Source organism: Pelobates fuscus, chromosome 11 (genome assembly GCF_036172605.1).
Source record: "Pelobates fuscus isolate aPelFus1 chromosome 11, aPelFus1.pri, whole genome shotgun sequence".
NCBI lineage: Eukaryota > Metazoa > Chordata > Amphibia > Anura > Pelobatidae > Pelobates > Pelobates fuscus.
In genome coordinates this window covers 133797546-133816744 of record NC_086327.1, presented here as the reverse complement: position 1 = coordinate 133816744, position 19199 = coordinate 133797546, and the positions used below count along the sequence as shown (strand labels likewise).

Below are 19199 nucleotides of genomic sequence, written 5' to 3'. Positions count from 1 at the left end.
CAATTATCTCCAGGTAGAGAGGAGGGGATTATATGTTTGTACTGGGAGTGTTTAAGTATTTCTCTGTTTATGATTGGCTGCATAATTTATTTTCCTGTGGGAGGTCCCCTTGCAAGGGGACTTGCATAAAAGCCAGTGTGGCATCATTAAACTTCAGTTCTGTTATACCCGTCATCTAGACGTCGGCTGATGTTTGGGTTCCTGTCTGCCTTACCAAGGGAATCTACTTGGGAAGCTGTTATTCGTATGGGAATCGCTTATTTTATTTTGTCGAATGGAGAGTTATAATTCACTGCTACTCTGGCCGTTCTGGAGGAAACTACCGAATGGGTATTGGATATACCAGGTTTCCTTACACTTCTCACTCTATTGCTTTTCTCGTTGTTGTCTGTGATAGGTGGCAGAGTGAGCCATGCTCCCTTTAAGGAACACCTCCGCTGCGTGTACCATCTTTAGGACCACTCAGTTGCGCTTCACTAATGGGGATCTGGGGTTGCCCCGTTTTCCGCAGATGCCATTCTTGCCTGCATGGACTCAAAAGCCTCCCTGAGGTTGGAGAGATTTTCTGTTGTATCCGTGTAAAATTCTGCGAGCTCCACCTCCTCCCCCTTCACTGCCTTTACTCATTCCCCAAGTGCTTGGACCTCTTTACTGGCCTTCTCCATGTCAGTTGCCAGTACATGTTTTAGCTCCTTCGGGAGCACTTTGATGTCCCCTTTGGTGGAAGGAATTTTATGCTCCTTGTCTATGGAAGATTGTATAGGCCCATTGTGGGGAAGCGAGGATGAGGATTCCTCCACTAGTGTGGGCACCATCTTAAGCACAGGTGTCTGCAGGCCGCGGATCAAATAATCCCTGAAATCTCGGGATTCGCTTGCCTGTGACGCCCGCAATTATTTTGAGCGTTTGCCCATAGCTGTGGAAGTCAGAGAGACTTACTAGGGTGGGTATCAACTCCTATTTTCATGCCCAATAGCAGTGCTTTGAAGGCCTGCGGAAGCTAACAGGTGATGCGACCAGTCAGCTTGAGTGTCGACTCCACCCTCCAAGCTTTGCTATTTGTAAAACTTTTTTCAGCAACTGCAATTCTTTGTTTAGTACATAACCCCTCTATAGTCATCATTTGGTGATCGTTTAGTTTCATAAAATATTGATTTGGTGAAAAGAAATCTTCTTGGTTGGATTGCCTTAAAAAAATAATAATATCTGCCTATTTAATTGCTGTACATGTGAGAATAACCAAATTGCAAAAAAAATAAAATAAAAACAAGCTTGTATGTACTGAATTTAAAATGTTAAAATGGCTAATGCTAAATGGTTTTGGCAATACTATGGAATTCCCAAGTGTCAGAGATCCCCAGCTTCTCTCATAAAGAGTAGTATGTTTGATGGAAATCGCTTTCAATGTCAACAGATATATATAAACATATGTTTAATTATTGCTCCAATATCCACATGATGTCTTATCCCATGGACAGTCAGACTATTCTTAGATACAATATAACGTCCATCTGACATCTAAAGCCAAGTCTCCGTTCTATCATTGATCTGTGAGTTTCCATGTCTGAAAATAAATAGTCTAGAGCTGAGAGAAATAATTTCTACAATGAGTGACTTTCAAAGTCAAGTATTTGGGGTTTCAGATGCTGTTCCTTGGCCAAGTGACACTAAACTGCCAGGAAGAAACACGTTTCTGGTTTTCTGAACTAAAGAACTTCAAGACTTCGTGGTTTAAGGAGGTTTTGATTCAGCTGCTGCACTTCTATCATTTATTAAAATACATTGTGTTGTTGAGTTCTCCCCAGTGACTCCAAGATGGAAGTTTGTGTTGGCTATAAGTTTCCACCCTTGAGGGAAGAAAATGTTCCTTTCAGCATGGTCATGTATGGGACAAGACATTGTCTGTTGTATTTAGAGACCCTGCAGCTGTGTTGAAAATACCACCAGCTAATTGGGAACATTCTTATGGTTTTCTGTGTGCTGCTGTAGATCGGAAGGGTTTCCAAAATGGCCCTTTCCAACAGCTTTGCTTGCAAATCCAACATCTGGATTGTCTTTCTAGAGTGATTTAGGCTGCAGACTGTAATCATACTGAGAAGAAACAAGGAATCTTACTGTGTGATCTGTTAATTTTATAGAGAAGGAATGGTGAACCGGTGTTAGGTGTAATATGTAAATTATATAGAGAAAGATTGAGGAGCCAGTTTTGGCTAGTTATCTGTTAATTATATAGAAAAGGAATGGTGAACCGGTATTAGGTGTAATCTGTTAATTATATAGAAAAGGAATGGTGAACCGATGTTAGGTGTAATATGTAAATTATATCGAGAAAGATTGGGAAGCCAGTTTTGGCTAGTGATCTGTTACTTGTACAGAGATGAAAGGATGAGCATGTGTTGGCTAGTGACCTTTTACTTGCAGAGAAAAGGAAGGAGGAGCCAGTGTTGGCTAGTGATCTGTTATGTGTACAGAGAAGGAAGGAGGAGCCAGTGTTGGGTAGTGATCTGTTCCCTGGACAGAGAAGGAAGGAGGAGCCAGTGTTGGCTAGTGATCTGTCATGTGTACAGAGAAGGAAGGAGGAGCCAGTGTTGGCTAGTGATCTGTTCCCTGGACAGAGAAGGAAGGAGGAGCCAGTGTTGACAAGTGATCTGTTATTTGTACAGAGAAGGAAGGAGGAGCCAGTGTTGACAAGTGATCTGTTATTTGTACAGAGACGGAAGGAGGAGCCAGTGTTGGCTAGTGATCTGTTCCCTGGACAGGGAAGAAAGGAGGAGCCAGTGTTGACAAGTGATCTGTTATTTGTACAGAGATGGAAGGAGGAGCCAGTGTTGGCTAGTGATCTGTTCCCTGGACAGAGAAGGAAGGATTTGCCAGTGTTGGCTAGTGATCTGTTCCCTGGACAGAGAAGAAAGGAGGAGCCAGTGTTGGCTAGTGATCTGTTCCCTGGACAGAGAAGGAAGGAGGAGCCAGTGTTGGCTAGTGATCTGTTCCCTGGACAGGGAAGGAAGGAGGAGCCAGTGTTGGCTAGTGATCTGTTCCCTGGACAGAGAAGGAAGGAGGAGCCAGTGTTCGCTAGTGATCTGTTCCCTGGACAGAGAAGGAAGGATTTGCCAGTGTTGTCTAGTGATCTGTTATGTGTACAGGGTGTAAACTGACTAGTTTCCCTAGTCTCAGTATAGAATGCCAGAAGTTTCCATAGACAGGTTTCATAGGCAAGGTGTTAAATGCATGTGGACCCTTGGCATAGTGTAGAACAACTGACGGTCTCCAAAAGCTAGGTATAAAATATCTGGGGGTCTTTATGTAGGGCATAACATCGTTTAAGGTCTCCTAGGAGAGGTATAGGGTACCCCAAGGTTGTCTCTTGGACTCTGCAATAAGACCAAGAGTGACATGCTACTTTCTCACAAATCCATGTCTTGTGATATGAGCCAACCTATCACAATGTATTTATCGGACACAAGGTCAACTTTTATCCAGTATTTGTTCTGTTTCAATTCTGTTAGTTTTTGCTCAGTTTATTGGCCAAATAAGGATGAGGCTCACTGCGTTTGCTTACACTCATGTCGTACAACCATCTGGGCACTGTTTACTCATTACATTTTCTTCTTATGGCAGCCTGCTTTTGACTAGAGCAGAATATTCAGTTTTTTGCCCCTGGTAGAGAAATCTTTAAAGAGCATGTTGAATAGAGAAATGCTGCTTCTAGCCTCCATCAGTAATGCTAATGTCGTGCTGAATTATACATGGGAATATAAATTATGTCCAGCAGTTCCAGGCTAGCTGAACTTTTACCGATACTGGGCCTTTGACGATCATAGTACTTGCAAAGGATGTATTTAAAATTCATGGCTGTTTTTACTTTGTGCTGCTCTTGCAGAATGTTTTTCATTCATTATTCGAGCTGGAGAGCAGAGAATTTACTGCTTTGTCAGATGAGATGTGTTATATAGGACATGACAATCAGAACCGGCCTGCAGGAGTTACTGCACCTTCAGTAATTGATGAGTACAGCCTTGTCCTTGGTCCCGTTAGTACATTCCTAGTGACAAGCCTGCTTCACCTAAGCGTTATTTTACTGTCCCTGTAGCAGGACCAAGGAAAGTCCTGATATGACCTTACATTTAATTAGAAAGGGAAGTAAAAAGGCTATTGCCACAGTCCTCATAAATACCTCATGTCTTGCGTTAGTTACTATTAGGTAAATCTTGCCTGCGTGTTGCAAATCTAGTCCTTGTTAAGGTTTTCTTTCTTGTTTCGCTTTTATTGTATATATCACAATAATTCTGCAATAGTGCATGTTCTAGAATTGGAATAATGGCTGCATGCTGTGTTCTATCTCTATTGCTACGCTACGCCTTGTGGTTATTTTCAGATCAGGAGAGAAGGGGTGACCATTAAATGGAACTGCAATAACTGAAATCTTTATTTAGATTTTACTGACCTTGTTGTTTGCTAGGCTGTGGGTATTGTGGGAGCAGGGTAAATGAAATTTACCCTAAACTTAAATCTTCGTGTACAGTGTACTTTTTTTATTTAGTTTTTCATTAATTATTTTAAATATTTTTAAATTAAATAAAGATTTACCTGTTTTGTATAAGGCAAAATGTTGCAGCAGTGGAGTTGTCTAAAAAGATATTATTGGTGTAGAAACTCCACATTCTTTCTTTCCGTGATCTTCACGTGCAAGTAACCGTAACAAGACCTGAGAACATAATGCCTCCCCTCCAAACACACACATTTAGCCATGTTACACAGAATATACCGTATGACGATCTTGCATTCTTATATGTAGATATTATTGTTCAGAATTATAATATATTCTCTTTGGCATTAAACATAGATATGAGCGATCAATTATTTTTTTAAATATAACTTTAGATGTCACAGAATAAACTCCTGATTAACACAGACCCTCTCTATCTGTTTGGTTTACACAGCTGACACTAACGGACGAACAGAATGAAGTGAGCCGAAACTGCGGCGAACCAAACGAGCTGGTGTTCCTGGTGCAGGTGGCATGTCAGGTATGTTGCCGTTCTCTGTTCTGATATGGGCATAGTTTGATATATTTCTACCTCAAATTACTAATGCGCCATGAAACAGGTGCACAGAATGCACAGAAGAGGCAGACATTTTATGTTCGTTCCGATTTAATGTCTGAATGTTTCACACAGGAATTCTGTGGAGTGGTGTTTGCTAGCAGATGGTTTACACCCCCCGTAGCACCTAACACTATAAAGCTCGCAGATATGATTCAGTCTGCACCTCTACCTCCAACATGATCTGTGTCCTTAAAATTTATTTCCAGTATTATTTACCATGGCTGTCATTCTAGCAGCCGCACAACACACATTGTTTACATTGACATTTTGTATTCCACACGCTATACACCACTTTAGAACCGTAATATATAATTTAATAATATCAATATATATATATATATATTGCTTATTTTAATCTCTTCATCCAAAAATCTGACAAGTTCACCTTAATCACTAGCTGATGTATAACCATTAGCTGCAACATGCCCACTCTGGGAATGGGAAATCCTACTCTGGGAATGGGAATGCCTTGTTAGACAATTGAATAATTATCAGCGACATGTGAGTGAGTGAAAAACTATTGGAAGTGGTGTTTGTACTTGTATAGGTACGGTGCAGGTGAATGGTAGGACTGCCCCGTTTTCTTATTCTTAACCTATGGATCAGTATTACTGCTCGGACTAGATAACTAGACCGTTTATGGGCAGGTGATATTAAATGGGTAAAATATGGGCACTAACTGGAAATAATGCCTGGTTTGTGCTTTGAAAGTATGCATAGTAAGAAATAATGTGCAATCAACAAAATCTCACATAGAAAGTGCAGAACATGGAGGGGGAGGTAGCAAATGGTAGATCCCCAAGTATTGCAAAATGCAACTCCCAAATTGCTTTACCAGCTTTAAGGTTGTAGTTCTACAAGAGCTGGTGATCTGCTACCTAGCTGCCTGCGCCATAAACCATAAATAACATGACTTATTCCATGGTTTTAATTCATGCTATCCATGTTGTGAGGTGTGTAGGTGAATGATGGGAAATACTAGCCGATGTTAAGAAAAGAACAATGCAATTAACCCTTAACAAGGGCTTTGTAATTTGTTACCTAGCATTATCCCAGTTAACAACTAGGAACGAGAAACATAATTTGGGCAGCAGCCAGATCCTCTCTCGTAGCCTGCATACCTGCTCTGCCGGTAGATGCATAGCTATGGGTATGCTCGGAGCTTGACACTAAAACCATTTCATAGAAGGTTCCCAAGCAGTGGGGACTTCAGGCAGGTCTCTGAGAAAAAAAAAACATACAGTATGATCAAATTGTCAGTGAAAACCCTAATTCAGCTTATAAATGAGTTGTGTCCTGAGCAGGAATATGTCACTTATTAAACCCATTGTGCTATAACCCTTGTTTGTCTGAGATGATGTTTCACTAATTGCTTTGTTCCGTATGATTCCTTGCAGGGCCGCAGTTGGATCGTTAAGCGAAGTTATGAAGATTTCCGAGTGCTGGATAAACATCTTCACTTGTGCATATATGACCGGCGCTTCTCCCAGCTCCCTGAGCTGCCACGATCCGACCCCGTGAAGGAGAATCCTGAGGTATGCCACAATAAGCTAGATCTGTGCAGTAAACCAAACCAGAGCACCATTTAAAGTGTTACTAACACAACACAGTATTTACTAGCCAGGGAGAAACAAAGTATCTTGTACATTCATTAAAAACATATACATTTTAAAATTCCACACTCCTAATGGCAGTGTGTAATGGAAAAGGACGCTAGTTAAAATCTAACAGCATCTGATACTCGGGCTTCTTGCAGGAGAACCCCTTTTATTCCAGCAGAATCATTGGGTTTAGCTGTAAATGCCAGTAGGGTGTGTAACCTTTGTTCCACGTTGCCATGGAAAATGCTACGTAAATAGATCTTTTCCAGGTGCAGTTAACATGCCGAGCCAGTCTAGAAGTGCCTGTTTTTTTCTTTGCAATCCTTTTTTCCTCTGCATCCACGTGTGACATGGAGCTGATTGTCTGAATGCAGCTGTAAGCAAGTCCCATTCACATGCGTGTCGGTGTTTTTTTTTGATGCTCACATTTTTATTTTGATGTAGGCTACAGGTTTGACTGCCAGGTGAGCATGAAAAAATGAAGGTCATACTACATGTTTTAACCTTGAAAGGCCTCACTGTCTTGGCATATTCCAATAGCGTTCAGCTGGGCAAATAGTGTGCTGACACATATAAAAGGGACCCATAATGATATAGGACAGGGGTCCTCAAACTCTGGCCCCCCAGATGTTGCTGAACTACAACTCCCATGATTCTCTGTCTGTCTATCTATGTAATTCAAAGAATCATGGGAGTTGTAGTTCAGCAACATCTGGGGGGCCGGAGTTTGAGGACCCCTGATATAGGAGGTTCTAGTTAATGACATCACTGTTTACATTATCTCAGTCCATGTGATTGTTCAGCTATTTTGGGAGTCATGGATATTCTATGTAGATCTTTTTTTAAATATTGTGTTAAATTGTTCCATTAATATTCACCTTCTTCTTCCTCCAAGCTGGTCACACAGATGCTGATGGCTTACCTGTCTCGGCTTTCAGCCATTGCTGGTAACAAAATCAATTGTGGACCAGCCCTGACGTGGATGGAGGTATGTAGTAAAGAAAGACCAACTCCTAGAGACCTAGACTGTAGAGTAGCTAATTAAACCTTTCTGTGATATCATCCACGTATTGATACAGAGAAATGTCAACATCTTTCAGTGTTATCTACAAACAACGTTGGCATTTCCTTTTCCTGCATTGGTTCACCACATTTTGCAGTGTTTGCGGTCTGCTTAATGTGATTGTCATGTTGTTTAAGAATTTCTTTCACTCAATGTCAGGCAGATTAAAAACATTGTGAAACATTGTATATTCACCCTGATAGATCGTGTTAGATACCTACATTGGCCATCCAGTACAAGATACATCCAAAAAAGGCATGCGTTCAATTATGGAGAGTTTATTCGTATCTTTTATGAATTGCTAACATATTCCACAAGCCCTGTGGAAAGGATAGCTCTGTTGGTTTCTTGGTCTAAAAAAAAAAAAAAAAAAAACCTTGTTTTTATTCTATGTTTGTTCTGTGTAAACAGCACATTTGTCTATTTGAGTTACATTCCTAATTGTGAGCCCAAAATCATTTTGGCTGTCTTCCAATCATATTATATATATATATATATATATATATATATATATATATATATATATATCTATATATATATATATATATATATATATATATATATATATATATCCTTCTTTTCTAGAAACTCCACATTGTTGGTGTGAATGCATTACATTGCTTCAGATCAATAGTTATATTTGTTTAAGCTACATAAAAGTGTTTAGAAGTCAATTTGTGTAAAGAAGACATATCTTCCAGATCATTGAGCTTAAAATAGGTGTCTCTCTTCCGATATTTATAATATGAGTCAGTTTGTATTGATGTTTTCTGAGGAAACCTACTTCCAAAGGTCAGCACAGCAAATCTGTTTCTAGACTGCTCTAGAGCAAAAAAAAAAGACAATTGTTCACCAGTAACTGCAGCATTTGCTCTTCATTAGATCGATAACAAAGGGAATCACTTGCTTGTCCATGAAGAATCCTCAATCAACGTTCCAGCCATTGCTGCTGCCCATGTCATAAAGAGATACAATGCTCAGGCCCCAGATGAGCTGTCATTTGAGGTAAATGCATCTAAATTATATTTATTATTAGACGAGTTGATAAGTTATTTGGACATATGTAACTGCTGTGCTGTACCACAGAAATGTTGAATCTTTAAAAAATGTTGTGGTTTATGATGTAGGTGGGAGACATTGTGTCCGTTATTGACATGCCACCAAAGGAGCTGACCACATGGTGGAGGGGGAAACATGGCTTTCAAGTAAGTCAACAAGAAATTGTTCAATGGTGTATTCATTTTTTTTGCTGTTATAGACCCATCCAATCCAAAGCGTACCCTAACTAACTTTGTAATATAATTATGTGGATGGGCATTTGACAACATGTGCGGACTGTGTGTACCATACTGTAACGGAGCTCCCTGTACCCCGGCTGGGTACCTCTGCCAAGGACTGCTTCCTAGCTGGAACAGGGGACAAACCACATCACTTCTGGCCACAGTCGCCATGGCTTGACTTGGGGTCCTGGAACCGCTCCCTACTGGAGCTGAATGGGGAACTCGTTCTATCCACCCCAGAGACTGGACGCCCTTCAGTCCTGGGAGCTCCAGTGCTTACAAGGACTTTCCCAGTTGAATCTATCACAGTGGAACCAGCTGGAGTAGTGATTAGCCCTTTCCCGTCCCAGTAACCAGACGACACATAGTTCTGGGAGTACAAGCTGGAATGTTTTAATCTGGCCTACTTTTATACAATTTCAGACACAGTTAAACACGTCCCTGACACTCCCACACAAACAGGATAATCCCTCTCCTGGACATGAGAGGGGGACTAGTTACAAGTTACAAACGTCTCCTCTGTGAGAGATAATTGAGTCAGGAACTGAACTAACTCCATTATCTTCAGGCACAGACAAACATACAATATTACAAAATACCTTTAAAACACATAAAAACCCCACAAATATTACATCCCCTGATAGCCTCGGTCTGGGTGACCAACATAAGCAAAAATCACCGAGATCGGTTCAGGGGTCATATTTTTAACGACCATGCACATGGTCCTATGCCCAAAACAGTTCCATGAAATCAGTGCTAACGGTCGGTCAAGTTCGGTAGTTTAAAAACGAACCCACTACCGAAAGGAATCCAGGAACGTTTCTACCAAACAGTGCCCTTCTAAGTCGTATAGAACCAAACGCAGGCGATTGAAGTGCAGCGGTGTTCAGGAGTTTCCGTGTCCGATTTTAGTTCCATGAACTCGACGACCAAACACCGCTGCCTGCGTTCATGCGAACAAGATGGCCGCCACCTAGTGGTCGTTCATACTAATTACGGCCATCCAGACAAACAGAACACTGCGGTGGAACTAGTAACAAGGTGTTAATTGGGCTTAACACGCTTCCGGATGGTCTCTGGTTCGTGCGGTTGTTCGGTTCCTGAACAAAATAATCTTAATCACACGAACAGAGTAGTTTGCGGGATATTTTGTATGGCCCATAATCCTGTCTCATTAGATTACCGGGACCTGGTTACCATGTGTACAAGGTGGGGAGGAGATGCTCGTCATCTCATCTAACTGCTGTTAAAAGGTTGGGGGAGCGACTGCATAGGGTAAACGCCTCACTTCAGTGCTTGACTTTAACAGCCGTAAAAGTGCAATGGGAAGCAGTAGTAGTTAATTCCACTTACAGAACAATCATCATAAAACCAATATACTGCATACTGCTTCTTTTTGTCTCTATAATTTTATACATATAATATATTTTTAGTGATAAGAACATTTTTTAATGTATTAAATGTTCGTTGTAATGCCAGATATCCACCATGATTGATTTGGTAACGTTCTCTTGTACAGGTTGGCTTTTTTCCCAGTGAATGTGTGGAATTAATCAATGATAAAGTTCCCCAGTCTATGACCAACTCAGTACCTAAACCAGGTAAGTCATGGTTATAAGCCAGTAAGTGAGCCTAAACCTATTCCCCATTGTGTCTCCATGTTTGCATCTGTTGTTCTGTGCACTGTCGCTTTATGTCATGTCTGAACTAATCTTAGCATGTCACATGTTATCGTCACTTACTAAATTAATGTTTCAAATAATAATTCTGGCTCTTCTATTAATTTGGCCAAAGATTTTCAATACATTTTGTCGTGGAGATATTTCACCTCCTCTTTGCCAGCCATGGATTGTAAACCCTTGGAAAAGTCTGAATTTCCCAATCATGGATGGACATCTGGGGCTTTGAGTTAGTATCAGTGAAAAACAAGCCCTGACTGGCCTTAATGCGCATGGTTTTCATTGATTACCAGTGACGCGCTATATGAGAAGAAAGCTTTTTTTGTCACTTGAATGCTGGCTGTAGCACATTGTACTTTCATGATATTCACATGAAAAATACTCATGTGTCTAATGAAAAATGAGCCACTTCCCATCATTGTACTCTATTTTGTGATATATTTATTATATTAAAGGGGCACTATAGTCACCAGAACAACTACAGCTTATTGTTGGGAAGTTATTTGGACATATAATCAGTCCCTTCAGGCTTTTTGCAGTAAACACTGTCTTTTCAGCCATCTGTCCACTCATCAGATGTACTTTTGTACTTTTTATTGTTGTGTTTTGAGGGAACACCACATTTTAGGTTGCTGCCTTCTCTTTAGAAACCATCATTACTTAGTGGTCATTTAGCACTGATCCATCTACCTATTGTATTACAGTCACTTCTCAGATGGCTGCTAGAGGTGCTTCCTGGGGCAGCATGCTATAAAAATTTACAGAAATGTTTTATATAGTTATTGGTTAAAAAAAACAAAAGCACAACAAACCCGGTAAAGGCAGAAGGTGACGAGGATAATCAGAAGAAATGAGACGAAGTTGGAGAAGACACACGGTGAGAGAGAGTGTTCACTGAAAATGTTAATCACCCCTTTGGTGACTCCCCACGTCTCACTAGACAGAAAGTACGGTTAGAGACACAGAGTTTGTTAAAAAGGCTTCTTTCTATCTATGACATGTTTAGTTTAGAATTATAGAGAGCTGCCATAAAAAAAGTAATTCATTTGGAAGCTAACAATGAAATCTCTATTCCCGTATCAGTGAGTTCGTATTGATACCAATGGCAGCAGTTGTACGAGCAATGGGATAGTTAAGTCGAAGTTTTGGAAGCCATTTTTAACAGTTCCCTTTTAACCACATTTAAGTTACACGAACACTTCTGGAATTTAAACCATTGAAAAAAACATTGATAATCATCAACAGCTTGGATTAACATTTATTTTCCTGAGATTAGGAATTTTCTTTATAGGGAGATTTCGTTTTAGTACCAGGCAATTAAACAATTGATTTTAAAAGCAGAGAATGTCCCCTCTTCTCTAATTACTTACATAATAATAATGTGTCTGCTTCCTCACTGCGAGAATCTGCACCTTTACCCGGCGTTTACTCCAGGTGCCAAGCAGAGGGTAGTGAGTATGCAGAGACACTGTATCACAGACAGGACAATGCATCATTTCACATTAATCAACTCCAGGACCAATGGAAGGTGACACACTAAGGTGGCAGAGGCAATATAGAGGCATTATATGCAGAGGCAATATGGGGCACTGGGCATTTTAGCGAATGATAGAACTGGCCATGCAATGTGTTTTTATTTTCACAGTGCGCTATATGCCAATAAATGGAAAATAATGTGTAAGCCATAGCTAGCTAATCGCTATGTAGGAGAGCATTTGTGAGGCTTTCACTTGGTTGTTAGCCTCTCGCCACACCACACATTGTCTTGGAGGTTTTTTAAAGGGTTCTGAGGAGCCCAGCAGGTAATACTCAGATTAGCAGTTCACTATATGTGGAAGGTCATGTGTGCTTAATGTAGGAGTAAAATGACTGATTACCAGTTGCTGGTTTTAACCTAGGCTAAGGGTTTAAATAGTAGTGTTCAGTTAATAAGAACCCCTTATTAAGAAACTGACACATGCTAACCATATCAATAAGAAGGAAAAATAAATGCTTCTGTCTTTGAGCAGAAGGTTCCCTATAGAACATAACCTAGTTTAGCTCGAGAGTTACTGCAGTAAATGTAGTAATATGATTGCATGCATGTGAAGTCTGTGCTGTACAACATGTGTATCTAATGTACAGTTTGTTACCATTGGATTGGATGGGATTCAGTTTGAAAAGTCACTATCCAGCGTTCATAATACACAGTCCCAGACATCTTATCTGGTAGATGTAAGCACCACTGTTTTTTATGTATTTTGCATTTTATCATTGTGCGAACAAGGCTTATAGAATAAGGTTGTCAGACTCATTTATTCTGGAGGGCCAAATTGTCCACTGAACTAGATAATAGGACTGAATGCAAAGAGAACAATAATAATAATAATAATAAAAAATTAAACAAAATGGCAGCACAACAATGGGTAGCTCCTCCCTACCCCTAATTAGACAGGAACCAATTAAAAAGAGGATACAAATACCTCCTCTTCCCTCAGTCTTTTTGTTCCTGTCCTATCCCTATAGGACGACATAGTCAATTTTAAGACTAAATATTTTTTTGGCTTACCTGATGTATTTACCTTCTGTCCCCAAGGGAATTCAGCCTCTCTTCCTTGGGAAGCTTCAGTACATGGCCCTGTGCAAAGGTGTCCCCCTGAAGGTACCCCCTTAGTGACCGGGAGTTTACTTGCTGTGAACCTAGGGGTAAAGAGAAAACAAATGCCAATAAACGTATTCCTTGCAATAACCAAGAGGTAGCAGGAAGTGGCAAGAAGATTTCATGCCGGATCAATCTATTGAATCTTTTATTTTGCAGCATCACACATGTATATGCTTGAAATCCTTATATAAGTATAAATGGGTATATACATGTAGGTGCTGTATTCCCCCTTCTACCTCTATTACCCCTATATTCTAGGTAAGTTGTTTTATTACCTACTTTCATTCTTGTGGGTATCTCTGGTGGTTTAGAGATTAGGTTTGTTAGTTTTGCGGCAATTTTGCCAAGTTTTTGTTGTAATTTGGTGACTCACGTAAATATATATATATAATAGAGAGAGAGGATTGTAGCCGTATTAGTCCAGTGATGCAGATGTAAAATAACAAATAAAATTTGTATCTTGTAATACCTTAATATCTTTTTTTATTGTACTAACAATTTTGTAATGACAAGCTTTCTGGAGAACCTCCCTTTCTGAAGTCTAAAGCATTTCTGAGCCATATATTTCTTGTTTGCACATACATACGTGCAAAAAAGTTGTCCCAAAGAACACTATACAGGGTCATTTACTTAAGTGAGAATTCAAAGTGAATTTAAAATTTTAGGTCAAAGTAGCCAAACCAGAAATATTATCTAAGAATATTATGCTTTTAGTTCAATTGCTCTAACCTTACATTTAAAATTCATGTTGGCTTCTAACCTTAGTAAATATCCTTTATAATGTAATGGATTACTTTTACAACAACAAAAATTGGCATATATGTGTGTAGAGTTGGTGTTTGAATGCACCGGCATATTTGTGTGTAGTGTTGTCATTTGAATGCACTGGCATATTTGTGTGTAGAGTTGGCGTGTGAATGTTGGGATGTATGTGCACACACTGACACAGAAACTCACAGGTACATGTTTACATTTATGCAAATACACGCACACACTGACAAAGATATGGTCACTCATTGAGGCACACAGGTACACATACACACTGACACAGATATGTTCACACACTCAGGTACACATGCACACTGACACAGATATGTTCACACACTCAGGTACACATACACACTGACACAAATATGTTCACACACTCAGGCACACAGGTACAGATACACAGTGACACAGATATGTTCATACACACTGACACAAATATGTCCACGCACACAGGTACACATACACACTGACACAGATATGTTCACACACTCAGGTAGACATACACACTGACACAATATGTTCACACACTCAGGTAGACATACACACTGACACAAATATGTTCACACACTCAGGTATACATACACACAGACACAAATATGTTCACACACTCAGGTACACATAGACACTGACACAGATATGTTCACACACTCTGGTAGACATACACACTGACACAGGTATGTACACAAACATACGGGTCCACACGTACACAGATACACAAAGACACACACATACTAGTAATAATTACCATAGTTTTAGCCGCCCTTCTGTTTCCTTATCTTTTGGGTACAATAGGGGGGCTTCCTTGGGGTCCAATGGGAGCCTACTGGCTAAGGCTGATGGAGTGTGAGGTTCCAGGCTTCCCTCGCCCTTCAGTGAGTGTGTGTGCCTCCCCGTACGACTCTCCACAAGCTGCGAGGAAGTGACCTGAACTCACTTCCTCTAAGCAAGCCATATGGGTATATCATTTCTGTGAAAGGGGCCTAGCACAGTGCGCTATTAAAGGGCCTCAGGGCCTGATTGATCTAGGAGCAAATTTGTGGGCCCTGTAGACTGTATACAGTTATGTTTGACAGGGGTATATGTTTGACAGGGGTGGGGGGGGTGTAAGGGCTGCACTAAAAACTAAAACACAGTAATAAATGGCAGTAAAAACAGACCAAATGGTCACAATGAAATGGTAACCGCAAAATAGGTCTATAAAAAAGTATCTATAAAATAGATAACAAGAGTCCTTTGAAGTGGTAAAAATATTGGATAAAAATAAATAAATGAAACGTCTCACTGATATAGCTGGATGGGATATGTTTCCAGTCCTCAAGAGTTGATCCGTCCGGGTTGTAGAATAATCCGTATATGGAGACAAAATTGGGAACACGACAAACTGCCAATGGTTAAGTATTGCGGATCCAAGGTAAAATAAATAAAAGGAAAAGAGGATAATACACTCACATTTGGAGGAGCTTGGACCAGCTCTAGGATGAAGGGCATTTAGCGGTATAATCCCCGCTACAGGATATACTGGAGGGGTGCGTCCGTCAATCCAATCTTGGTAAAGTATAGAGCAGAAAATACTGCTCTATTAATACAGCGCTGGTGGAATAATCCCCACCTAGGCTTTCTTGACTCAGGATACAAATAAAAAAAAAAATGCCAGGAACAGTAAATAAAAAGGTGCATGTAAAGTACAATAAAGTAAGGATTGGTCCTATAAAAAAGGTAACCAAAAAAACTTTTATTGTTTAAGATACACAATTTAAAACAATTAACGCGTTTCACCTTTAAGGCTTTATCAAAATGGTAGTATAGTAGTGTACCTGGCAAGAAACAGTATTTATAAGAATATGTGATAGTTAAAATTGGCGCCAAAAAACAAATTGACCAATTAAACACACATTTTTAAAACATATTAAAACTTATTAAAATAAAATAATAAGAGTACATATTGTTTGACAGCCCTGTTAACATTCAGCCAATTTCTACTGTAACATGTCCCTTATGAGCAGATGGTGCACGTTCGAGACAACCAAACGTTGGGATTTATGTATGAAAATGGAGTGAGCAGCAAACTTTCACCATGGAAACCAAAGTAGCATTCTTACTAATTTAATTGTTTTCACTTATAATTGCTTCACTTAAAAAAAAAATGCACCACAACTTCAAAACCTTTATCCCAGCAACTCTTTTACACATCATCCTGTGAGACAGTCTATATATTGTTGCAGTTCCTGTCCTGCTCCCCCAGTAATTATATTTGCACTGGGATGAGGTATGAAGAATCAGACGGGTGCCCAGATAAACAAGGGATATTTCACCTTCTCATTGGATGCCTGGATAACCTGGTATTTTATACAATTGCCAATAAAAACTGTGTTCATAGGGTGTCATTCTTACTCTTGAGAACGTGAACATGAGGTGCCCCATAGAACATGTAAAAGTAAGGGGCCAACGTGATTTTTGTTGTTGTTGTGGATATGTTGGATTACTGGTATTTCTCATGACACCCACCATGCTAACCCTGTGCTGTGAATTGTCTGCTAATACTCTAGCTCAGTGTGCTACTAGTTTTGTTTTCTGTTCCATTCTCAATCTTTCCTCCTGTTTTCCATCTCCATTCCCTTGTGTTTCACACCCGTTTACTTGTCGCACTGACAAAGGACACTCGGAACATATCTGGCCACAGTAAGTCTGATCGCTGCTCGCTGGGGGCTGAATTATATAGTCCACGTCATGTATCTTTGTTAGATGGTGTTAACTCTGAGCTGTGCTGGTATCTGTACTTATCAAACTAGCTCAATCCATTCTACGCCAAGAGATCGGCAGCCTCCCCCCGCTTCTCTTGGGTGAGGTGGATTAAGGTATTTTGGGTAAAGTTGGACAGATGGGAGACCAGACACTAGCATTTGCAGTCTTTGGCTTCTGTAATCTGTGAGGAGCCAGGCTCGGAGCTGTGGAATGGTTAATCATAGCATTGCTTTGCCTGTTTGCTTTTTTAATCTTTTTTTTTTTTCGTTGTGATCTGTTCCCCTCCAGTCTCCCCTGCACACGGAATGAGGCCGGCTTCATGGAGCTACTTCCCCCCCTGTACGGTTCCATGTCTTCTGTCTATCCTCTCTTTCCTTTTCTATAATGCATGTGCTGCATATTAAAGGGTAAGGTCACTGGCAGGGACTGGGCAGCGTGTTCCCACCAGGTAGGAGGGCAAATATTCAGCTATAAACCACTTGGACTTCCCCAGTCTCAACAGACAGGAACAAACAAAGTATGCGACAGCAATGCTGTGGTTTATCTGTTCCCTGATTCTGCAGAGCATTTCACAGAAATGTTACGTCTGCACTGGAGGGTAGCATCATCCAATTTATGACTACCTGTAACACATTGCAGCTGTCCTGTGGGTGCCTGTGAGTAAAAGTGCATTTTTATTTATTTATTTATTAAATAATTACTGTCTAGGAGGATGATTATAACAAAGCCATATTTGTATGCAACAAGACCCTTTGCTTGAAGCATAGAGTAAAATCCGGCTATTCGAACAAGCTCAATGTAGTTTGTGTATCTCCGCAATAGCAACATGTACAATGATACGTTTACACAAATAACGGTGACATTCCCACCCTATACTTCTAATCTATCTCCTTATAACATGCACCGAAACAGGAATGTGGGCTGGGATTCAATAATAACATTGTAACACTGATCTGTAGCATTTATCTTTCCATCTCAGCCTTTTCTTAATGTATAACTTGAACCATGTTGTAATTGTATGCCCTGCTTTCAGTGCCTATCCTAATCTCCTTTGTCTTCCCTCTCCCTTCCCCAAATAAATGCAGATTTGGAGATGGATAGTGTGGGGCCAGCGTGCCTTTCTGAGGTACTGAGTCATTCCCAGCTCAGTTCAGGTACCTCTTCTGTGTCAATTATTATATCTGTCTGACCAGACCCTGTCTGTGTGAGTCTTTGGGGAAATCTGCTTCCCAGCCCTGTTTGCGAGGGCTTCCAGAAAACATGCCGAGGGGGAGTTATGGTAACAGTCAATTTCTGCAACACCAAAAGAATGGTCTTTAGGACCAGATTGAGGTCTCTAGGCGTGTGGTATCTGTGGGCTTTAATAGCCTGTCACTCTGTGACCATTAGAGTCATCTAACTGTAGAGAATACCCGCTTACCTTTCTAGTAAGCTTTGGGAAGCAGTCTCCCCACTGACTCTGGACTGGGTGCGAGAGCCTAACCCTGTATATAGTATAGATCTAGTGTTCTACTAACAAGCACTGCAGAAACAGGAGAGGAAGCCCACACTGCTGCCTTGTGCAATGCATTATGGGATTTCCACCCTGACCATACAAGGTTGATGTGCTGCTTATTTATTTTCTTTGTTTTAATTAATTTGTTTAAGTTTTTACTTTGTTATATTTATAAATAATAGACAGTTGGGACCTAAACCATGTTGGGTACTGTAGTACCTTTAAATATGAAACAGATCATCACAACCTCCATTTACAGAAAAATCATTTTTAAAACTTCAATATTCTATGTTAATGTAGCTTATCTGGGCTGTAGTTCATTTCACAGCCTAGTCCTTTAAGGACGCACTGATTATGTAGAAAGAGAATCGCATTGTGAGCACTCAAAACAGATTGTATTTAGAATGGAGTGCATGTTAACCCAGAATCCACAATCCAGAATTAGCAGATAAAGATCAAATGGTTCATCACACCTTTTATGCATGACCGTTCCATTGACGCCTCACGTTTTGACCAAAGAAGCTGGTCTTTATGAAGTCATTGCATTCTGCATTGTGAGCATATAAATAGGGTGACCCCTTAAGGACACATGACGTGTGACATGTCATGATTCCCTTTTATTCCAGAAGTCCTTAAGGGGTTAAACTACACGTCAAGATGGTTGGAGTTATTGCTTCAAGAGTTACATAGCCATATTAACAAATTGCAGCAACATGTCACATGGTTTTTCTCATCACATGATCACTAAATCTATTTCAAGAATAGTCATCTGAAGATTGCTATTGTCACATAACAAGTGTATGCAATTAAAGCAAAATATATGTC

General features: G+C 40.2%; 1 protein-coding gene across 4 annotated transcripts in view; it reads left to right on the top strand.

Moving 5' to 3' along the window:
* ARHGAP32 (Rho GTPase activating protein 32) overlaps positions 1-19199 on the top strand; it is a 139310-nt gene that overhangs the window by 79191 nt on the left and 40920 nt on the right. For 2 of the 4 annotated variants that reach the window (XM_063436138.1, XM_063436137.1), the window contains exons 5-12: positions 4941-5027; positions 6503-6640; positions 7602-7694; positions 8652-8774; positions 8897-8974; positions 10569-10650; positions 17168-17218; positions 17965-18033. In XM_063436138.1, coding sequence (XP_063292208.1) covers positions 4941-5027; positions 6503-6640; positions 7602-7694; positions 8652-8774; positions 8897-8974; positions 10569-10650; positions 17168-17218; positions 17965-18033 — 721 coding nt within the window. The remainder of the gene's footprint in view (positions 1-4940; positions 5028-6502; positions 6641-7601; positions 7695-8651; positions 8775-8896; positions 8975-10568; positions 10651-17167; positions 17219-17964; positions 18034-19199) is intronic. The other 2 variants (XM_063436140.1, XM_063436139.1) reach the window with 1 other exon arrangement.